Source organism: Euprymna scolopes, chromosome 26 (genome assembly GCF_053919585.1).
Source record: "Euprymna scolopes isolate OS-2025 chromosome 26, ASM5391958v1, whole genome shotgun sequence".
NCBI classification, from domain to species: Eukaryota; Metazoa; Mollusca; class Cephalopoda; order Sepiida; family Sepiolidae; genus Euprymna; species Euprymna scolopes.
In genome coordinates, this window is record NC_136507.1 from 68,766,345 (window position 1) to 68,788,926 (window position 22,582).

General features: G+C 36.7%; 1 protein-coding gene across 3 annotated transcripts in view; it reads right to left on the reverse strand.

Annotated features, from left to right (window-relative positions):
- Nucleotides 1-410: 410 nt before the first annotated feature.
- Nucleotides 411-22,582, reverse strand: part of LOC145248143 (hyccin-like) — a 710,814-nt gene continuing 688,642 nt past the window's right edge. For all 3 annotated transcript variants that reach the window (XM_080109963.1, XM_080109964.1, XM_080109962.1), the window contains 3 exons: nt 21,675-21,762; nt 13,397-13,556; nt 411-1,056 (listed from right to left, as the gene is read on the reverse strand). In XM_080109963.1, coding sequence (XP_079966089.1) covers nt 503-1,056; nt 13,397-13,556; nt 21,675-21,762 — 802 coding nt within the window. In that variant the 3' untranslated portion in view covers nt 411-502. The remainder of the gene's footprint in view (nt 1,057-13,396; nt 13,557-21,674; nt 21,763-22,582) is intronic.

Sequence of the window (22,582 nt, forward strand, 5' to 3'; positions counted from 1 at the left end):
TTCGAATGTTTTATAAAATTATGTACCCATAAAATCTCCATCTCTGTATATATATTTCATGTGTCTACATAAAATGTTATAAAGAGATATAATATTTTATGTACCGATTTTCAGTATTTACTTCAACAATGCTCAATACACGAGTAGAGTTAGGTAGTAAATTATAAAAATATATGGCAATTAAGCTACACAGATTTTTGCATTTTATCCTAGTAAGGATCTTCAGGCTAAAATGCATTTAACGTGACGATTCCTTACAGGGATGGTACGCGGAAAATTCTGTGTAGCTTAATTGACATATATTTTTATAACTTACTATATATATATATATATATATATATATATATATATATATATAAACGCACATATTCCCGCCTTATTCTTTTTTTGTTTATTTAGTCTTAATCCAGATATATCTATACACAGATATATATATATATATATATATATATATATACATACACACACACACCTCCTTCCCCTCCCAGCAGGTACACTGTTGTTATGCCTCATGGCTATCAGACCCTCCAGTTGACTGCCAACTTTGCGCAAGCTTCATGTCCTTGCCGAGGCTATTTGACGATTGCATCTTATACCTCTGATGGCCGTGCATCCCTCTTTCCCCATTGGACTCGTCGAGCCCAGCCGTTGCTGCAGCCATGATACACTCGTCCACACTGTTAGAACTGTATGGCATCTTGGAAATGAATTCCTTCATCTCCATCCCATCGACGACGGTACGTTCACGGTTTTTGATGACAGCTACGCTGACCCCGGTTTCAGTCAGACCTCCGCCACTGACATTTTCACCATTGAACACGGCCGACCGAGATGTGGTCATTTCAGTCACCTCTCCACCACCACCGCTGACACCTGCGTTACTTCCGCTACGTTTTTCCTTCTTTGCGGATTTGTCTGACTTGCGTCCGCTTTTTGATTGCTTGTTAGATGCCTTCGATCCTGATGGTTTCTCCCCTGGGCTGTCAGCATCTTCATCAATTGTGGGGAGCGGCTTGTTGGCCACATCGTTCTCTTCACTGGGGACCGTGATATCATCTGAAAGAATAAAAGAAAACAGAATAAATATAAAAAAATCAGGAGTGCATTCAACACTCCCAAAGCATTGGCATCATATTTGGCATCATTCAAGACATTTTTCTTTTTTTTTTTTTTTTTTTTGCAAATAGAGAAATTTGGTCTCATCTTTAAAAACTTTTTTCTTTATTAATAATTCACATCAGCCATACTACAGATCCATTTAGACTTCACACTAATCGTCAACGACATCGGATTTATACATTTCTCTCTCCAAAAAGGGCCGACCCTACTGGGTTAATACAAACAAAAACAATATAAAGAGAAAAAAAATAGCATCTTCTTCTATGAATATGTTGTTCTTTTACAATGAAAGTCTCTCAAACCTCCCCTAAAAAATGATTTTAATCATTTAATAAAATTGAATATATATATATATATATATATATATATATATATATATATATATATATAAAATGAGAAAATTTAAAAACCTGAAAATGTTGAGAAATGATAAAATCATTTTTTTTTCAAATTTAATTTTTATTTTTTTGTGTTGTTATTAAATTCTGAATTTTCGCCAATAACATGGCTTTATCAAGCAGATATCAGTCCGATATATGTGTGTGTGTGTGTGTGTGTGTGTGTGTGTGTGTGTGTGTGTGTGTGTGTGTGTGGGTGTGTGTGTAACATTCAGCTTTCTAAAATTTTTAATTATGTCTTTTATTTTTAAACTAGCCTGGGTGCCCGGCGTTGCCCAGGTGTTTGGAGGTGTGTGTTGAGCACAAAAAAAAAATGCTAGTAGGCAGGCTGGCTCGAACCCATACAATGAAGGAGGAAAAGAACGTAAAAAAAAACAAAATAAAAACATGACATCTTTGCTGTTGCGTCCATCGCCAAACCAGAAGTGGCGAAGGTTTAAATTAAGGCTAGTCAATCGAAGAGAGGGGATGTTATCCTTCATCAGGATTGTTCTAGACCACACATGTCACATAGGAGCAAAGATATTTCTTGTCCGAAGGGTCAAGCTTCAAAACGATACCGATCTCGTGAAAATCTGTCGCCTTAGTTGAAAGTTTTAGGCAGACATACATACATACATTTAAACAAACAGGTGAGGTTTATATTATAGATGAACATATAAGAATATTTCATATTTTATTTTTTTACATTCTATAGCGATGTATATGTCAGTGCCTCAACAACACAAGCACTGCCATGTTTCATGTGTGCTGAAGTCAGAAAATAGACAATGAAGAAACAGTTGAATTTAAATATACTTACACTTATTTCTCACAGAGATTTCTCAAAGGCAAGTGTAATTGAAAAAATAAACATGTACTGTCAGCGCACACACAGATAGAAAGAATGTGTAGACATTATACAATTAAATATAACTTACTGTTATATATATTGGAACCCTAAGCCAGTAAGTAGAGATTATGTTAACTAGTATGAATTTCGGCAAGGGTTACATAGTACAGGTCAGAATAACCTAGTCGTAAATGGAAATAGACCCACCTGCAGCTAGCATGATTGAAGTGAGGGGTTCAAAGGTAAGCACCCTAGACAAAACTCTCTAGAAATGTAGGTGTCGAATGATATGACAGAGATTACAATGACGCAGTTTTTAGATAGTCCGAGTTGGGAAGCCAGAGAGGCGAGCGACATGCATCCAAAAATGTAGAGAGAATGTCACCTCGACGTCTGCCGTCTGTATCTCTCAATTCCCAAGTGAAGAACAAGAAGGATTCATTTTAACCAGCTAATTTCTCCCCCTCGTGAACAAACTTTCTCTCTCCAATAAAACCTTTGAAAACCAACAATTCTCCGTTGTGTTTCCTGGCTTAATAGAGTTCAAAATAGACTTTGTAGCCTCGTAGAAGATGTCCTTTTCTCTTCCTTGCAACCTCTATCTCACAGAAGAGATGCTGCGAGTTTGTCTCTGATGTATCGTTATTTTCATAGAAGGTGTTCAACTGAGCTTCAATCTATGGTCCCCCCTCGCCAAACTTTCACAAGAAACACTAGTCTAGCTGTACACACTATCAATAATTCCCTGCACTCTTTATCTGTGCCTAAACCTAAATGTAGATTCCATGAACAAAGCTTCTTTCTTAGAACTGCTTGCCTGCGGAATTGTCTTACGTTTTCCTGCTTTCCGGCTGACTACAATATGGTTGTGTTCAAGTCTAAAGTAAATAAGTTCTTGATGAGCTGTTCTATATAAGTTATCAAATTTACCAAATTTTCATTACTAATGATTACTATATTGTCCAATGTCTACTGTACGCTCTTTAACCCTTATCCTTGAGTGGCCTCTTGGCCTTGATAAGTGGTGATGCCTATGTAAAAAAAAAAAAAAAAAATTTATGAGTTTTATTCATCATAAGTTAAAACAGATTACAACCAGGAGATGATCACAGCCCACACATTGAAAAGCATCGACCAGAGAATGAAGACCAGTAACCGTGCATGTATGTAAAAAGACTTTGTTTTGTTGATTTCTTGATTTCTCACTGGTAAGAGCACACATGTGCACCCTACAAGTTCATTAAAAAATGGCATGCGCAAACTGTTTGTGTAATGTTTGAAGTGTTACATTACTTCACGGAATAGATTTAGAAATAACTATTGAGGGGTACCCGGCGTTTCCCGGGTGTTTGGAGGTGTGTGTCGGGGGGGGGGGTTAAAAAAAAAAGTAAGTATGAGGATCGAACCCGAACCGTTGAGGCAAAGTTGTAAATTAAAGCGTGAAAAAAAAAAAACGTGCGATGTTAACCATTGCCCCACCGCGAGATGCTAATGGAAACACGTTTGAATTTATTTAATTACTTGGATTTGGCAGGTGCCGGTTTTAATGAGTTAATGAGGTCAAGTTTGACTGCGGGATAGTACCTTCATTTACTGCTGAACGCTTTTTTTCCCCCCAAGATGTTATAGGAAAAAGACTAACCCACATGCAGCGAGCGACAAATGTTGAATATTTATCCTCCTGAAATCGAGCAAATTAAATAGACCGGCGAGCTTCGTTGTTAACTGTGAGATGTTACGATTTATATGTTATATAAAAATTTTAAAAAGTTGTGAACCGACCGACCGCTTCTCTTAAAGAAGCCTTTTGTAGACATACAGAAAAAGCGAACACACATACATACATACATACATACATACATACATACATTTTCGCTTTTATATTTGTAGATGGAGTAGACACTGACTATGGTAAGATGACTAGCTGTCTGAGGACCCTAACCCAACTACAACCAAAAGTGAGGTCTGACAAAATGCTGAAAATTCAGACATGTTTAACTAGGTATAAGGAAAAATCTGATTCTTGATTCTACAGGTGTGTGAAACGAGTCTTTCTGCATTTCTGGAAAGAAGAGTGCAATCTCTAATTAGACAGCAATCATCCAGGAAAGGTAACTCGTGAATAGTCTAAGCCAATAAAAATATTCATTTTTCAAGTTATAGTGGATTTGGATTTGTGGAACAAATTTGAATTGGTTTTTAACTGATAAAAATAACTCCTAACAGGTAAAAATAGAAAAAAAATATATATATATATATATATATATATATATATATATATATATATAACTTGGCAGGAATAAGTAGAATAAAACCTGTTATTTCTGCGCATGCAAAAATATACACTAGTTATTAGTTAAACAACAATATTTTTTTCATTTTTGGATGTGTATAGATTTAGGTCATAGGTAACAGATAAGCCTATATGTTTTGGTTTCAATTCTAGTTGATGACGCTCAAATCTCTCTCTCTCTCTATATATATATATATATATATATATATATATATATATATTATTATTATTATTATTATTATTATTACTTTTGTAACCACTACTGTATGTTGGGTACAATATAATAATCGATAGGGAATCGATTCTATAATAAATACGGTGTGTGCATAAATTAAAATATCATATTTAAGCATATTTTACGACCGGGCAATGCTGAGCGGCCTGCTAGTACACACACACACACACACACACACACACACACACACACACACACACACACACACACCGGGATACGGTAACCCTAGGATACGGTTTTTTAGGTTACGATGTGGAATACGATGTTTTTCCAGACGCTGGTTACGTTTTTTAGGTTCTATTTCATTATAACAAAATCCGCCAGTCGAAAAATCGAGTTTTCATAAAAAAAACAAAAAAAAAAACAACAATGCTATCTACTTACTTTTTATGTCAATTTCAACTAAATGGAATGTTACCTGTCATGTCGCAATTAATTAAATATTACTGCATCATTACATAAAACATGCGTGACACCTGCCATTAATTCTAACAAGACGACTGAGTTACTTCCCCTCGTTTGATGCTGTTTAATTGTGTATAAAGTTCGACAATTATTTTCATTAATAATCAATTTTTCTATCTTATAGTTTTTCGTAATTTTTGGATATGTTATTAAATTCGACATGACAATTAAGTAGATACCATTAGTTTTACTTGAAATTCAATATTTCGCTGACGTTTTTTTTTTTTAATTATATTATCCTAATAATTAAGGGAAACTTAATATCCGTCTGAAGCCGAGACGACATTATTACTACAATACATATATCCATTTAAAGTTAAGAAAATAATTTAAGAAATATTTCGTAATTTAAAACCAGAGGAATCTCTCAGCAACAAGAATGACAATTATTTGGGAATCGCGGCTTCTAAGAACGATAACTTGTGAATTTTATTATAGAGTGATCTCCCTTGCATCAGTAGTCACAGAAATCCACATTTTTATTAGTAAGAAAAAATGTTTTTATAATAACAAATGACGATTTATCAGTCAACATAGTTTTATTAAATACAACCCAGTGCTGCTCGGGCGAAGGGACGACATAAAATCAGTATTATTGTTAAACATTTAATGAAACCTTACATCAAATCTGTTGCTAAGGCCACTGAAAAAAATAGTTGGATCATTTTATTGCTCCAGAAAGAATCTAACTTCTGACGCATCCTCTACCTGAATAAGGGTCAGCAGTCTTAAGATGGAGCATTAAAGCCACATCTGTTCTCAGAGCGCACTTCCCTTCCTTGACAGAGTACAAAATCCATTTTGTAGGGTGGGGGTGATCTTTATTTTGCTAGTCTTTTTCTGCTCTAATGTTATTTTCATAGTAAATGTTCGAGTGAGCCCCACCCTCTTCTACCCCCTTCCACCCATAAAATTTTCACTGCAAAAGCTGGTCTTCTCATCAGTTCTGAAATGAACTTTCCTTTTTCGTTTTTTTTTTTTTACCGGGGGGGGGGGGGCACCGCTTATCAAGGATAAGAGGTGATGGGTGTCAGGTGAGACTCTACCGTGATGATCGGTGATGGTGGAAATTGGGTAGAATTTAATAATTTCAAGGGACAGCTCAACAAGAACTTGTTTACATTAAACTTTAAAACGACCATGTTATAGTCGGTTGGGAGTTAGCCCCGCGATACTGTGTTCCACATACGGGTAGTTCTAACAAAGAAACGTTGCTCATAGAATTTCTGTTTGGTTTTAAGCACAGCTACAGCTTAAAGTCCAACATAAACAAATTCTTGATGAACCGCCAAATTTCCATTACTAACGCTTACTACAATATTATCCCATTGACTACTGTACACTCTATAACCCTTATCCTCGAGTGGCCTCCGGGCCTTGATAAGTGATGACTCCTATGTAAAAAAAAAAATTGCCGACAACGGTTGTAATAAGACGAGTGTTTGTTGCAAATGTTTTATAGGGAGGGGGCACCTGTGATGAAAATCGAGCAGAGGCAGACTCACAAACTCTCTTCTGTGAAAAAGAAAGGTAACTCTTAGCAGCTCCTCCCCAAACGTCATAACAGTAGTTCAATTTAAGACGTATCTGTCTCTCATATAAGTAAAGCCTTCTGTCAGAAGTGAGATACTTTCAAGAGTGATAGAATGATCCAAACATTTTTCCAGTGACCTTGACAACCGATCTCATGTAAATCTTCCGTTTTAGGTCAGGAGCGAAAGTCAGATCCAGAAGCTTGTCAAAGCACGGTGCTTTCTGAAGACCAGAGCCATTCGTTTCAATTTCTTTTTCTTTAATTCAATTTTCACCCCAAACAAGGCACAGTGCCAATTTGAAGTAGGGGGTTACCATCGGGGACATAAGTTGCAGGGGTATTATGAAGAGAGATGAGTAGCAAGATGTCTGTTCACATTACGCTTGAACTTCTGCATGTCAGTACAGTTGAGAAAGCAGAATCCCGGAAGGGAGTTCCAAAGTCTAGCAGTTCTGGGGAAGAAACTATTGGAGTAGAAAACCTTCTTACACCTAGGGATCTCTACTGTGAAGGGGTGGGATTTAGCTGCTTGTCAGGTTTGTCAGGGGTATTCACGTCAGGGGGGGTACAAGTGCTTGTAGTTCGTCAGATCATTCACCATTAAAGTAATTGCAGAAGAAGTAGAGGGATGCAACATTTCATCAATGGGACAGAGGCTGAAGCCTAGATGACAGTTCATGACCTATCAGGTTGGCGACTCTCTTTTGAACCTTGTGAGAGATAAGCAGCTGATGCACCGGCCCAAATGTGACAACAGTACTCCATACATGGGCGAATGGTGACCTTATAGAGGTATAGGATACTTTCAGGCATAAGCAGTTTTCTAGCACGGTAGAGAGAGCCCACCTTCCTTGCAGCAGCCTTGGCCTTGCTCTCAATATATCTATTCCAGTCTATGTTCCCTGTAAACAATAGGCTGAGGAGTTTAAAGGAAGTACTTTCAGGTAATGTGTTCTTGCTGTAATTGCTATTGGTGGTAGAGAAGATTTCTTGTAATTATTGAAGGAGACAAGCTTAGTCTTGGCAACATTGAATGTGATCATCCACTTTTATCCCCATTCCACTACAGATTAGAGGTCATCCTCTAGTATTTCTGCCATTTCCTTAGATATGTGTTCATTTGTTTTCCCCTCGTGCCTGTTATAGAGAGTGGTGTCATCAGCAAATATACCCATCTCAGAAACAATTTTATCAGGGAGGTCATTTATGAATATCAGGAATAATAAAGGTCCAAGGATAGACCCCTGAGGTACTCCCACATTTATATCATATTGTTTAGATGTACCACCGTCGAGGACAACCTGGAGTTTTCTCTTACTTCAGAAGGATTTAATTACATAATGTATTCTTCCAGTGATACCATATGATCTAATTTTCCTTAGAAGACCATCATGCCATACCCTGTCAAAAGCCTTAGATATATCCAGGGCTACTGCTCTACTCTCCCTTGTTTTATCTAGTGAATGGTATATATGTTCAGAGATTACAGCTAGGATATCTGCTGTGGAATGTACTTGCCTAAATCCATATTGTTTGTCGGTCAGGAGTTTAGCAGCTGTAAGGTGATGTACTAGAGCTTGATTAACTAAGGACTCAAATATTTTGGCGAAAAGTGGGAGAAGGCTAATGAGGCGATAATTTAGTGGGTCAGTTCTTTCACCAGAATTCTTGAAGACTGGTACCCCAGAAGCAGTTTTCCAGCAGTCAGGAAAGTAAGATTCGTTTAGGCATTTATTGAAAACTTTGGAGAGAACTGGAGCAACCTCAGCGGAGCATTTTGTTAATAGCACAGCCAGGATGAGATCCAATCTACATGCTTTTGAGGTGTCAAGTTTTTTTATGATATCATGCAGCTGAAAAGGTGTGATTTTCAGATCATCTAGTGTGGCGTCTGTTCACAAAGGAAAGTCAGAGAGGGAGTGGTGTACTGGGTCCAATGTGAAGTTTGAGGCAAACTGACTGGCAAGCAGGTTAGCCTTCTCAGTTGCTGTGCAAACAACCTCACGATTGTTTGGTAGTAGGGGAATCATTGACTGCCCATCATTTACTACACTGTTGTAGATTTTCCAAAAATCACCGGTTCCTAATTTCTGTGCTACGGCGCGTTTTCTGATGGTTTCAGTGTATTCAGTCTTAGCTGTCGCTATTTCTCTTACAATTACTTCTAGCTTCTATATACTTCTGTCTGTTTGAACTGGACTTAAGTCGGTTGAATCTGCTGTATGCATGCTGCCTTTGAGCAATGGCAGCTGCACAAGCAGAAGTAAACCATTGGGGAGAGTGGGGCTTGCTATAGAATTTCCGTGTGGGAACATGTGCTTCAATTGCAGTTTTGAACTATTCAGTGGTCTCATTTGCACACTGTTCCGCTGGAAGAGAAAAGATATTTCCCCATGGGGCATCTCTGATAAGATCCCTGATGGCTTCCCAGTCAGTCTTTTTGTAATACCTCGTTGTTTTGAGCAGTGAGTCTTCAGTTTGGGGCCAAGAATTAAGGGCGATTTCTACCATTATCACAGTGTGATCAGCATTCCCGAGTGGGCTGTGGGCATTTGTTGTACAATCATCTGGAACTGTGGTCAGAAATAGATCTAGAAGTGAGGCATGTTGATCTTGCTGGTCTAGGAAATGTGTCGTCTGTGATAGAGAATGAGATATAGAGAAGCTATGTATTGTGTTACCAGCTGCGTCTGTAAGTAGAGAATCCAAGCCAGTTACTGTGGTTGACATTGAAGTCACCAAATATATGTACTTGTGTGCTAGTATCAAGGGAGAGTGCTATATCTATGCTGTCCGAGACTTTGTTTATTAGGATACAGTTCTGGGTTAAGGGTGAGCGGTAGAGAAAATAAAAGTAGTTAATATTATGATGCATGTTTAGTCTGAAGCACATAAAGGCCTGGTCGTCTGATTCAAGTTTTGTTTCTCTAGTCGGGGGGGGGGGTATTACGAATATAGACTCCAAGCCTGTGCATGTATCTATCTGAGTCCTTAGGGCAGAGTGGGAGATAACCAGGCATGTTAAAGTGGTTAGAGGGAATGGAGGAGTGTAGGTTAGTTTCACTTAATGCTAAGATATTCAGGGTGTTTACTAGGAGAAATGCTTCAACATCATCTAAGTTAGTTTTAAGCCTGCAGATATTCGTAAATGCAAGCCTCAAGGGAGGAGGCAGGTTGGTTTTCTTTGATTTTGGTCCTGGTTTAAACATAATTTTTGCTTGAACTGTCATTTCATTTAATTTAAAAGTTTCAGTTAGGGTGCAGGATAAGTGGTTGTGCAGAATATCATACATGCAATACAAGTAGACCATCAGCTGTCTCCTCACCTACAGGATTGTGACCTCAGGATTTTGGGGCCTCAGTGAGGATCAGAGCACTTTTGGTGAAAAGCTAGAAGTTTGGTTTTAGGTGTATAAAAAGGTATCCAGCCATTTTTTTTTTTTCACCCATTAAGGTTGGAAGAGAAAGAATCAGAAAGATCTTGGTCATTTCTAGCCTTTGAAGCATTGCCGTAGATGGTAGTGTCGTCTGCATTAATGTCCTCTATCCACCTAAAACCAAATGGCTTTTTCATGAAAAGTTTGTTTGCTTTCTTCCAAAGATTTCCAATCTGTGAAACATGTTACCACAGTATTTATTTCTTGCTGACTACAACATGGTCGTCTTCAAGTCCAATGTAAACAAATACTTAAGCTTTTCTTTTTTTTTTTTTTTTTTTTTTTTTTTTTTGCAATGTACCACTTATCAAGGCCAAAGGCCACTCGAAGATAATGGTTGATGAACGTAAGTAAGTTGGTAGTAATCGTTAATCGTGTAAATTGAGTAGAATTTGATGAATGGCTCAACAAGAACTTGTTTACATTGGATTTGAAGGCTACCATGTTGTATTCAACCGGGAAGCATTCTAGTAGTACTGTGTTCCACAGGCGGGCACTTCTGAGAAAGAAGCTTTGTTCATGGAATCTGCATTTAGATTTAGGTACAGCCATAGAATGGGGGAAATCGTTTATAGTAGTTGTAGCCAGTCGAGTGTTTGTCCAGTCCGTCCATCGTTTTCAATCCTCTCATCATGCTGTTTGTTATGAAGCTGGCACTCACATTAAACATTATCCTCAAATGGTTTTTGGCTTTACTAAGTTGTGACTAATTAGTATTTAAAAACGGCTGAAATAAAACATTAATTCAAGTGAATAATAGATTTTCTTTTAACTGCATTGAAATTTTTACGTAAAGAAATCATTTTTATTTTATTAAAAGTGCACAAAGGTTCCACAATGAACGATTGTTTTGCAGAAGATTTCAAACAAGGAAAAATATCACCCATTCAGCTAGGCTTAAGTTTTTTGGATTAGGGAAACTGAGTTTCTAAATTCAGTTAAATATAAAAAAAAATGACAAACATTAAAATGTGTCTCTTTCTGTTTACCATATCTTTTTCATTTTTTTCATTCCAGATTAAAAAGTATTACCACTTGTGGTGATATTTTCTTTTTATAATGGACGATTTCAATTCTTTCATTCATTCCTTTTTTTATTACCTTCGACAGTTTATATAACAGGCAGAGAGAAAGAGGTGGAAGCGAGTATTAGACAATGTATAAATAAAGAGCAGAGGTTCAAGCACCTTACAATGAGAGAGAGTGAAAATGATAGAAACTTAGTAAGAATTTGGTGAGTTAATTGCAAATTATAGCTAATTAAAGCAACTAAAAAAAATAATAATTCCAACAATGAGGAACATTTTAGTATATATTTTATGTGATTCGAATATATATATATATATATATATATATATATATATATATATATGATTTTCAGAATGTGAGAGATTACATATATAATAAATTCCACAGCCAAACAATGTCGCAGCCCACAAGAGCCATGACAGTCAACGAACCGGAAGTCCAAGTCTCGAGTTTCGCCCTAATTTGGACTCATCAGTTAGACACATCTGAACTCAGGATTCGAAACCCGAGCCTCTTGCATGCGAGAAAGGACGATGCCATCCAGCAATGCTAACCTAGCGAGTAAATTCCTACTTGTGAGACATCAGCTTGGGGTAATTAGCTAGTTGGATGACCGTGTCCCTTGTCGAGATGAAGTAGGTCTATTCCAGAATCGGATTTCGGCGCTGTTTGCTTGATCTGTGTTGGTTAATAGAATTTCTTGTGTGCGGGGTGTTTGCTCAGTTTGCAGAGTGCTTGCCTCGCATGCAAGAGGCTCGGGTTTTGAATCCTGAGTTCAGATGTGTCTAACTGATGAGCCCAAATGAGGGCGAAACTCAAGTCTTGGACTTCCAGTTCGTTGACTGTCATGGCTCTTGTGGGCTGCGATGTTGTTTCGCTGTGGAATTTATATATATATATATATATATATATATATATATATTTATATATTGTTTGTTTACGAACAGGGAATTTGAGCACTATAAAAGTGGTGGCGGGTGTCTATTTAAGTAGACATTCCGACGAGTTATTTATGGCCGTTGATTCCGTGGTTAAGTGGGAGAACTGCCGACTGTCAACACGACGGTTCTAGGTTCAATCCTTAGCTTGGGAGAGATGCTAGTCTAGCGGCACTGATGAGTTGTGATACAACGAAACAGGACTGTATGTCGATGACTACAAATATATATATATATATATATTGACTACAAATATATATATATATATATATATATATATATATATATACACTAGAAGATGTACCCGGTCCTGCCCAGTAATAAACAATGTTACATTCCTTAAAAAAATTATGTAAATTAACCCAGAAGAAACTGAGACATGTGTATGTGAGTATTGTTTTTTTCTAAACAATTCATTTCTTGTAAGTAAAAAAAAAAACACTCGAGTTGAGATCGAAACTAAAATCTAAAAACAATAAATCAAGTACGATAACCATTAGACTAACTGAACACGATCTCCTAACGGTGTTTTCAAACTTTGTTATTCTTAACATAATGTGAACAATTAGCGCATGCACAGTCGTGAAACAGTAAACAGATAAAAACCCAATGGCCTCCGTGTACCAACTTTTTTTAATTTGGACCCCTTTTTTCCGATATACCAAATTTCAAGTCTTTAGATGAAAAATTTGTTGTGGCCTCACACACACACGACACATTCTCACTTTTATATATAGATTTTTTTTTATTTTTTTACAAGGTAGTCACCACTTGCAAGGATAAGGGTTAATAAATGAAAAAAATCGGAAACAAACATTGGTTAACTAAGCGTTGGTATAATAATTGATAACATCTGAAATGTGAATAAAATATTATTCCAAACACAATAGTCACGTGGTATCACCTCGTTTCCTTGGATGCATTGCACAGTTAAGTCACCATTAAAACGCTGGCCACAAATTACTTTTTAACATGAGCCAAAGTTCCAAACTGCTGGAGAACCACCAATGGATTTTAAGGATGTCTGACATATCCTAAATAAATTCGGATGAGTAACATATCAGGAGTCATTCGAAATCATGAAATGTGTGAAGTGGGGGAAAAAAAAAGACCTACCTGGTAATTTGGTCGCTCTAAATGATGCGTTGGTGATTGCTGATTTGGAAATGTTTGCTGTCGTCGATGGGGCGGGTGACAGTGCAATGCCTATCCCCATGGCCGTTTCTGGTTGCCCAGAAGGGCTGTACTTCAAGCAGTTTCGAATTGCATTTGTAACCTGCAACAGAAAGAGAAAAATACATTTTCGTCTCCAGATGAAATGTGATTGACGTATGCTATTTCTTAAAATCAGTCATCTTGAGAAAGTTTTGAAATAAAAAACAAAAGATTAATGAATAGACAAATAATGTTTCTTGCTTTTAAATTTTCTCTCTCTCTCTAATTTTGTAAACCTCTGAAATCTGCACAGAATTTCGAATGGAACCTTTTATTTAATCCACGAGGATAGCTTGCTCTCGTTCCATTAGCCATGACTGGGTAGAAGTCCCAAATAATTCGCAATTATGTGTTGAGTAGTGAGGATTGAACCTTGAATCTCCAGAAGAGTGTAACTTGCAACTGAACTTTACCAAGTAGCTTATCCACTACGCCACGGGTCCTTCTTAAAGATATATGTGTGGAGAAAGGGGGACAACGTCTAAGTGGTTAATGACACAGATTGAAAACATGGGTATGAAAGTTCGAATCCAGTCCGTTCCACATAGACACTTTCAACCAACACTTGACCTCTTGAAAAGAAGACAAATAAAATAAACAGTTCTGAAATTACATTAACCCTAACACTCAGGTATGTTTCACTTTGAACAAAGGTGGTACAATAATATTATGGGGTCTCTCTTTGCACCAGGCGTCCATAGCAATGGTCGAATTTCCACGGTTCACGCTAATAAAATATAAATTCCAGAAAATAGATTTTTTATCATCATCATCATCATCATCATCATAGTCGATTTCACAAATTTTGCATGTTAGCATGTGTTGGACGTAATCCCAATTGTATGAAAATGTTAACAAAGTTATTTACAGATAAAGTTGTGTGTGTGTGTGTGAGTGAGTGAGTGAGTGAGTGAGTGAGTGAGTGAGTGAGTGTGTGTGTGTGTGTGTGTGTGTGTGTGTGTGTGTGTGTGTGTGTGTGTGTGTGTGTGTGTGTGAAAAGCAGGTCAGTATAGAAATAAAAATAAGAACTAACACAAATCGTTTTTAATCAAAATAATATAATGGATTCTGATCAAAACTAGAAGTTGTGTATCATATTTTGATCCTGATCTTCACAAAAGTGACGTAAAAGTATTGTTTGGAGAAGTAATTTTATCTTTCCCCGGACGTGTATGATTTGATCAAACAGAAAATAAAATTACAGAAATAATAGTCAAACGTAATAATTTGAACGCGAGCAAATCAAATAAGCTAAGAACTCGCGTATAATTACTTATATATATATATATATATATATATATATATATATATATATATATATATATATATATATATATAATTTGTATAAGTAGTTATGAACGAGTTTTTTTTTCTTTTTCTTTTTTCACAATTTCTTAACCGAATGTCTTTAAAAGTTATCTCCCTGGATAAATTTGCTAGAGTTCTTTCCCTTACACACTATGTATAAGATGAAGATTTTAGGAAAATTTAGTTAATCCGTATTTTAAGAATGTGTGTGTGTGTGTGTGTGTGTGTGTGTGTGTGTGTGTGTGTGTGTGTGTGTGTGTGTGTGTGTGTGTGTGTGTGTGTGTGTATTCGACATTAAGAGGAGATTATAGATAGATGTATATAAATACCTGTTCACATATACTTTTTTCAATGTTTTTTTTTTTCGATACAATTGGTCGATTCCATCAAATTCTGTGTTCTAGCTTTATCATTAAAAAAGTATATGTGAACGGAACGGGTATTTATATATATCTATCTATAATCTCTTCTTAATGTCTAATATATGTAGAAAAAGCGGTTCATCCTTCGTAGAGACGTGATGTCCCTGAACAAATAGGTTGTTCCGAAATCGTGTCTGGGAGTCGGCTAATTTCAGTTAATGTTCGTATGTGATGTCTATCGCCTGCAACCAGCAGTAACTATCTCAGTTGTATAGGACGCGTGACTTGTCACATAGTAGAATGTAGAACTAGATAAAAAAAAATTTTTAATTAAAATCGAGGCATAGCCAATAGATTGCGTTGTGACCCGGACGGTTAGGTCGTCAGTATTGCACACTTCATGCGTGCAACGACCTGGGTTCGCGCCTATGTCGGAGCACGTCAATGATGAGATTCAGTACATTGAAACCCACTTGGGGTCTGGCGTTGTCCGTTGTCGATGCAATTGCTCGATTCTATCTAATTCTGGGGTTCTAGCTTTATCATGAAAAAAGTATATGTGAACAGATATCTCTCTCTCTCTCTCTCTCTATATATATATATATATATATATATATATATATATATGTGTGTGTGTGTAAGTATGAAAAGCACTTTGTGTGTGCATTATATATATATATGGACAAACAATATGGATTTAGACAAGCCCGTTCCACAGCAGACATCCTAACTGTAATCTCTGAACGTATATACCATTCACTGGACAAAGCAGGGGAGGGCAGAGCGGTAGCTCTAGATATATCTAAGGCTTTTGACAGGGTATGGCATGAGGGTCTCCTCAGGAAGATTAGATCATACGGTATCACTGGTAGAATACTTAACATAATTAAATCCTTCTTAGATAAGAGAAAAATCCAGGTTGTCCTCGACGGTCGTACATCTAAACAATATGATATAAATGCGGGAGTGCCCAAGGATCTATCCTTGGGTCTCTTATGTTCCTAATATTCATAAATGACCTCCCCGACAAAATTTCCTCTGAGATGGGTATATATGCTGATGACACTACACTCTATGGCAGGCACGACAGGAAAACAAATGAACACATATCTAAAGAAATGGCAGAAACACTAGAAGATGACCTCCAATCTGTAGTGGAATGGGGACAAAAATGGATGGTCACGTTCAATGCCACCAAGACTAAACTAGTTTCATTCAATAATTACAAGAAACCTTTTCTACCACCTATAGCAATGGCCAACGACTCTTTATCTGAGAGTACGTCTTTCAAGCTCCTTGGCCTAACGTTCACAGGAAACATGAGTTGGAACAATTACATCGAGGGCATTGCCAGGGCTGCTGCGAGGAAGGTGGGCTCTCTCTACCGTGCTAGAAAACTACTAACACCCGAAAGTATCCTGTACCTCTATAAGGCAACCATTCGCCCATGTATGGAGTATTGCTGTCATATTTGGGCTGGTGCATCGGCTACTAGTCTCTCGCTCCTTGACAAGGTTCAAAAGAGAGTCGCTAATCTGATAGGCCCTGAACTTGCAGTCACATCGACGAAACGTTGCATCCCTCTGCCTGTTCTACAAGTATTATAATGGTGAATGCTCTGACGAACTGCAAGCACTTGTGCCCCCACGACGTGAACACCCTTGACAGACCCGACAGGCTGCAAAATCCCACCCCCACACAGTAGAAGTCCCTAGATGTAAAAGATCTTTCTACTCCAGTAGTTTCTTCCCCAGAACCATTAGACTTTGGAATTCCATTCCAGGTCCCTGCTTCCCCAACTGTACTGACGTGCAGAAGTTCAAGTGCAACGTGAACCAACATCTTACTGCCCAAATCCCTACATAGTACCACAGTAGTTGTTGCCCCTGTTAGTAGCCCCCTACACCAAAGTGGCAATGTGCCTTGTATGGGGTGAAAATGTAATAAAAAAAAATAAAATAAAATAAAAATATATATATATGCCGCTTCTCATTTGGGGTACCAAATTGGTCAAAGAGGAAATTATTCCTAACTCGCATTTAGGTAAAAATACACTTTCGTATAATTCATTAAAAAAAAAGTATCGCAAAAACAAATAACATCTTTCTCTCTCTCTCGTCTGTGTATATATATATATATATATATATATATATATATATATATATATATATATATATATATATATAAATACACATACACTAGCAAAAGTACCCAAGGTTCTGTCATCTTCTTGGGAGGAATTTCCATTGCAGCTTCCCATCAAACAAGACCAAAGATGGACCATATATGTTCCTGTTTAGCCAGATGTTGAAATCCTCAAATAAGTATTATTCATCCTTTGTATTGTAAAGGTATTTATGTATATTCTTGTCCCGTCATGAACTGTATTTAGATGTACATATACACACAACGAACTCTAAATTAGATGATTACAATGCTAGATGGTCATAGACGAACACAGGTATATATACATGTCATGTAGAGGACTGTGACATGTATATACAAACGTATATACACTCAATGCAATCCTCTATCTGCATAAGAGCCAGGTATGCCCTAAAATGGAATACTGTTGCCACATCTGGGCAGGAGCTGCTCAGTGCACACTATCCAGCCTTGATAGAGTTTAAAACTGGCTTTGAAACCTAGTAGGTGATGCCCTTTTCTTCAGAAGAGATGTTGCGAGCCCATCTCTGCTCTTTCATTATTTTTATGGCCAGTGCTCGACTGAGCTCCAATTTATTGTTCTCCCTTGCCAAATTGTCACAAAAAAACACTCAACTAGCTACTACCACTATAAACGATTTCCCCCACTCTTTATATGTGCCTAAATCTAAATGCAGATTCCATTAATAAATTTTCTTTCCCCAGGACCCAGGACTGCCAGCCTGTGGGACACTGTTCTGCTGGCCTGCTTCCCAGTTGAATACAACATGGTAGCCTTCAAATCCAACATGAAAAAGTTCTCGTTAAATAATCAAATTCTACCCAATTTACACCATCAATCCACTACCACCTTACATTCATTAACCCTTATCCTCGAGTGACCTTCAGGCCTTAATAAGTGGTGACACCCACGTTAAAAAAATAACACAAAACTTTTTATTTTATTATTGGAATCCTTTGAGATGAGTAATTTGTTTATTTATTTATTTTGTAGTCTGTTATCCTCTTCTTTATAGTTATTGTTCCACGACGTTTCAGCTAACTATTGCTCTGACCTTCATCAGGTGGTTAACTGCAATGGGATAAGAATGCCGAGTGAGTCTCTTAACCATATCCTCTGTAATAGCGATAGTGGTCAATCCTACCCAAAGTCGACCAGAGGATTAGTTGAACAAAACGTGGTGAGACGACAACAACTATGGAAGGCAGTAATTATGAAGGATACAGTTAGACTCAGCATTCCTTTCCTGTCGTGGTTAACCACCTGACGAAGGCCAGAGGATGAGTTGGCAAAAACGTCATAAAACAACAGCTATAAAAGATGAGGATAACAGACCGCAAAATAAATACACAAAACTCTTGATTTGATAATCTCCAAGTCCAATGTAAACAAATTCTTGATGAGCCGTCTCTTTAAGTAATCCAATTTACTAAATTTCTACTACTAACGATTACTACACTGTTGTCCTGATGACTGCTGTACACCCATTAACCCTTATCCTCGACTGGCCTCTGGGCCTTGATAAGAGGTGACTCCTTTGTAAAAAAAAAAACAAAAGTAAAAAGGTTTCAGTAAAACCACAACAAACAAACAAAAATAATATATAACTAGTTTTTATTCGGGCTTCGCGGCAATGCCAGTTTTTTTTTTTTTTTATTAAATAAATTAATTAAAAACTCCCTTTACATAACATAAAAAAGTGGGGGAAAAATTGTTTTTAGTCTTCACTCTTTATTCTTTGCTGGAAAGCAAAATAGATGCCATAATAATACAAAACCTCGGATCAATAAAAAAAAAAAAAAAAAGCTGTTTCTTATGTCAGTTGTCTAGGAGAAATCAAAGAATTTATTTTTCTTCTTCTCTTTCGATGTAACTTTACCTCATGTCAGTCAGACTCAAATTCATAAATCCATATGCGCAGAGATACGACGCCTCTCAGAAAATGTAAAAGCTTTTTAATGGCGCAACATTTTGAAATTGTCTTATATAGAAATACATCAAAAGAAGTTGAACAAAAATATTTTATATTTATTTAAATGTATATATACATCGAGATAAATACACACACACACACACACACACACACACACATATACACACACACACACACATACATAGATATATTATGGTAACTTCCTTCAGTCTTGACAGGCTATGAATACACACTGTAAGGGTGCTTGCGCATGGAATTTTTGTGGCAAGAGTTGCACAATCTCTAGCCACACCTTTCCTGAGTTGGTATTGTTAAATACCAGTGAAAAGTGGAGGATCAAGACGACGGGAAACAATGCCGAGATAAACGAAGAACACATACACTGGCTAGAATTTGTCTGGTACCAGCTGGGCTAGAATTGCTTAACTTTAGTGGTCTGACAAGAACGAAAGTATCAACTTGATTATGCCATATACATAAAATATGCATACAATATATGTGGCGAAAATTGTGGGAAAATTAAACGGTCTCGGTATGCGCTTTTCAGATGCAGCGTCATGATGCTGAAAAGGGTTTAAGATGGCGCTTGCGGCCTCATATAACAATGCAGTTTCGCAGAATCTCGTGCTCTCGCGCACGTATGCAAATTTGGGGGACTTTGCCTTTTATAAAAACAGGACACCGGAGCAGATGAGACAGACGTGAAAACGAGTCTACAGAAAGTATGCCGGACGACGCTGCTGCAGTGAGCTGAGGTTTTGTGTACTCTTTTTTCTTTGCAACAACAATATATATAGACCAAAATAGAAAGGAAGAAGAAGCGTATTATTATAAGTGAAAATAATATTATTAATAGTAATACTTATGGAATAAAAAGCGGATGTAATTTAATCAGCTATTAAAGTGAAATGTGTTTCGGTATTACTCACGAATGAATAAATTTTGGTAACCATTTGTAACATTGCATACTTTGTTGTACATGAAATTTGTAAGAAATGAAATTGTAGTAATTTTTAATAGAATCCACACTGAAACTTTACATAAATAAATTGCTAGTCAGAATCAAATATCACTTGGTCAGATGCAATGCTGTTTAGGTTCAAGTTGCAAAATCCAACTTAATCTTTTATATAAGATTCGAATCGATTATTCTGACAACTATTTTCATACTTCTCAATTTTGGAAATGAGAATTGATAATTCATATTATTTGGGTTATGCGGACTACTGTTCTCGTCTTGAGTGTTAGTCATACAAAATTTCAGTCAATGTAACCTCCGACCTTCTTCAGTCGTATCTTGTTGAACTCACAACTCTTTCTGTAAAACTCAGGAATCTTTCAGTCAAACTTGGGAATTCACACAGAATTCGGAATGGAACTCTTTGTGTAATCCACAGTGGTAGCATGTTCTCGTTCTGTCAGCCATAACTAAGTAGGTTGGTTGGTTGGTTGTTTTTGCTTTACGGCATATCAACCCTCTTTGGGTTATTTAATGCCGAATCCAAAGATTTAAGAAAAAAATTTTTAATAGAATATATTTGTTGTTTTCACGTCGGTTTCTATTTAACCCATAGTTGGGACCCTAACAGGTACTACCACTCCGGATCAGAGTAGACCTGGGAGCAATGGTAATTAAAGGGTGGCTCCACACTCCCCAAAGCCCACAAGCTGGGGCCTCACCACTGCATATAGTTTAAGGTCATATCCAGGACCCCCATTGAGGGACTTTTACCCTCTGCAGGGGAGGCAGTCGGCGTATTCTAATGCCCCACCGACAGGGCCATAACTAAGTAGGAGTCCTAAGTAATTCGCAGATGTATTTTGAATATCATTTGCACAGAGAATTAAAACTCCAGTTTCCTGAAGAGTGTAACTTTACAAAAAAATTTTGCCAATTATTTTATCCACTACTATGCCACAAGACCATGTGACCCACCATCACAATTGTTAAATGCATTAACAATCAGTTCTTAGTGAAAGAAGCAATGATATAATAAATACAGATAAAATAAAATATGCATCAAATGCGCTTTCGAAAGAAAAGTCTGTTTGTAAAGAACCGCATGTTGTATCTCAATATTGTAACTTTCTCCAATTTTACAACATGGCAAGGAAGAAGTAAAGAAAATTTTTTTAAAAAAACAACGTACTGAGGATGGAGTATAGCTCCGAAATATATTTATGTTATAAATTTAAAAAAAGTAAAATATTTGTTTATTTTCCCAATATTACGTTGTGATTTGGCTTTCAAGTGCACTTGATGCGCATTTTATTTTATTCAAATTAAATCAACGTTTCTATATGAAACTCACACCCTTGATGTTAAATATAGATAATAAAGTTTGTGTTTTTTTTTTAAACAAAATGTTTTAATTAAAGGTGATAAATATATGTGACAGTTTTACTTACCAGCAAGACATCTGCATACAGTTCGTATGTGGCTCGATGATGTATGTCTTCAACTGCTTTCACCGCAAGTTTGGACTGACCATTAAACCTATAATCGGAAAAAATTTGAACAATAAGTCTTCAGAAATGTATTTTAATTTCTCTTCTAAATCATCAATGCTATGGAATATCGTTCATTGTTTGTATACTAATTTTTTTTTTTTTTTTTTTTTTTTTACATAGGGGTCACCACTTATCAAGGCCCGAAGGCTACTCAGGGATAAAGGTTATTGCGTGTACAGTAATCAATGAGATAGTATTGTAGTAATCATTAGTATTTGAGGGTTTAATACTTTCATTTAAAGCACGCTTAAGGGCAGAATTCTCTAGTCTAATTTTTCTTGGAGTTTGGTGACTCCCTGAAGGTCGTCGATGAAGATAGATATGGAGAACAGTTTGACAGAAATCTATGGCTAGCATTATTCCGAAGACATGGTTTTTTAAGTTTAACTGTATTAGTGTTACCTATCTTTTCATCGAATGCTGATGCCTCATTTTGTGTGTTCCCAGATTGAAAATGAACTTCACATACCTAAAGGAATGCTTTAAAAGACACCATACCATAAGTTAAACTCTTGTTAAAAACTAAGAAAAGGTAGTAAAAAACATCTATAACATTAAATTAAAGTGAAGGTAAATTTGCAATGAGATCGCCATTTTTTTTATTTTGTTCTAACTCAGACTTGACACTACTTTTGTTTTGAAGTAAAACAAAATTTTAAAAAAAAGACTATTGTAACAGAGTTGCTAGCACTGTTAGCAGCAGCAGTGTATAACATATGCAAATGACCAAGCCATCTGTGCAAAGTAACACCATAGCAGAGACCATAAAAAGACACATAGCGAGGACCAGAAGAAAAACATTGGAT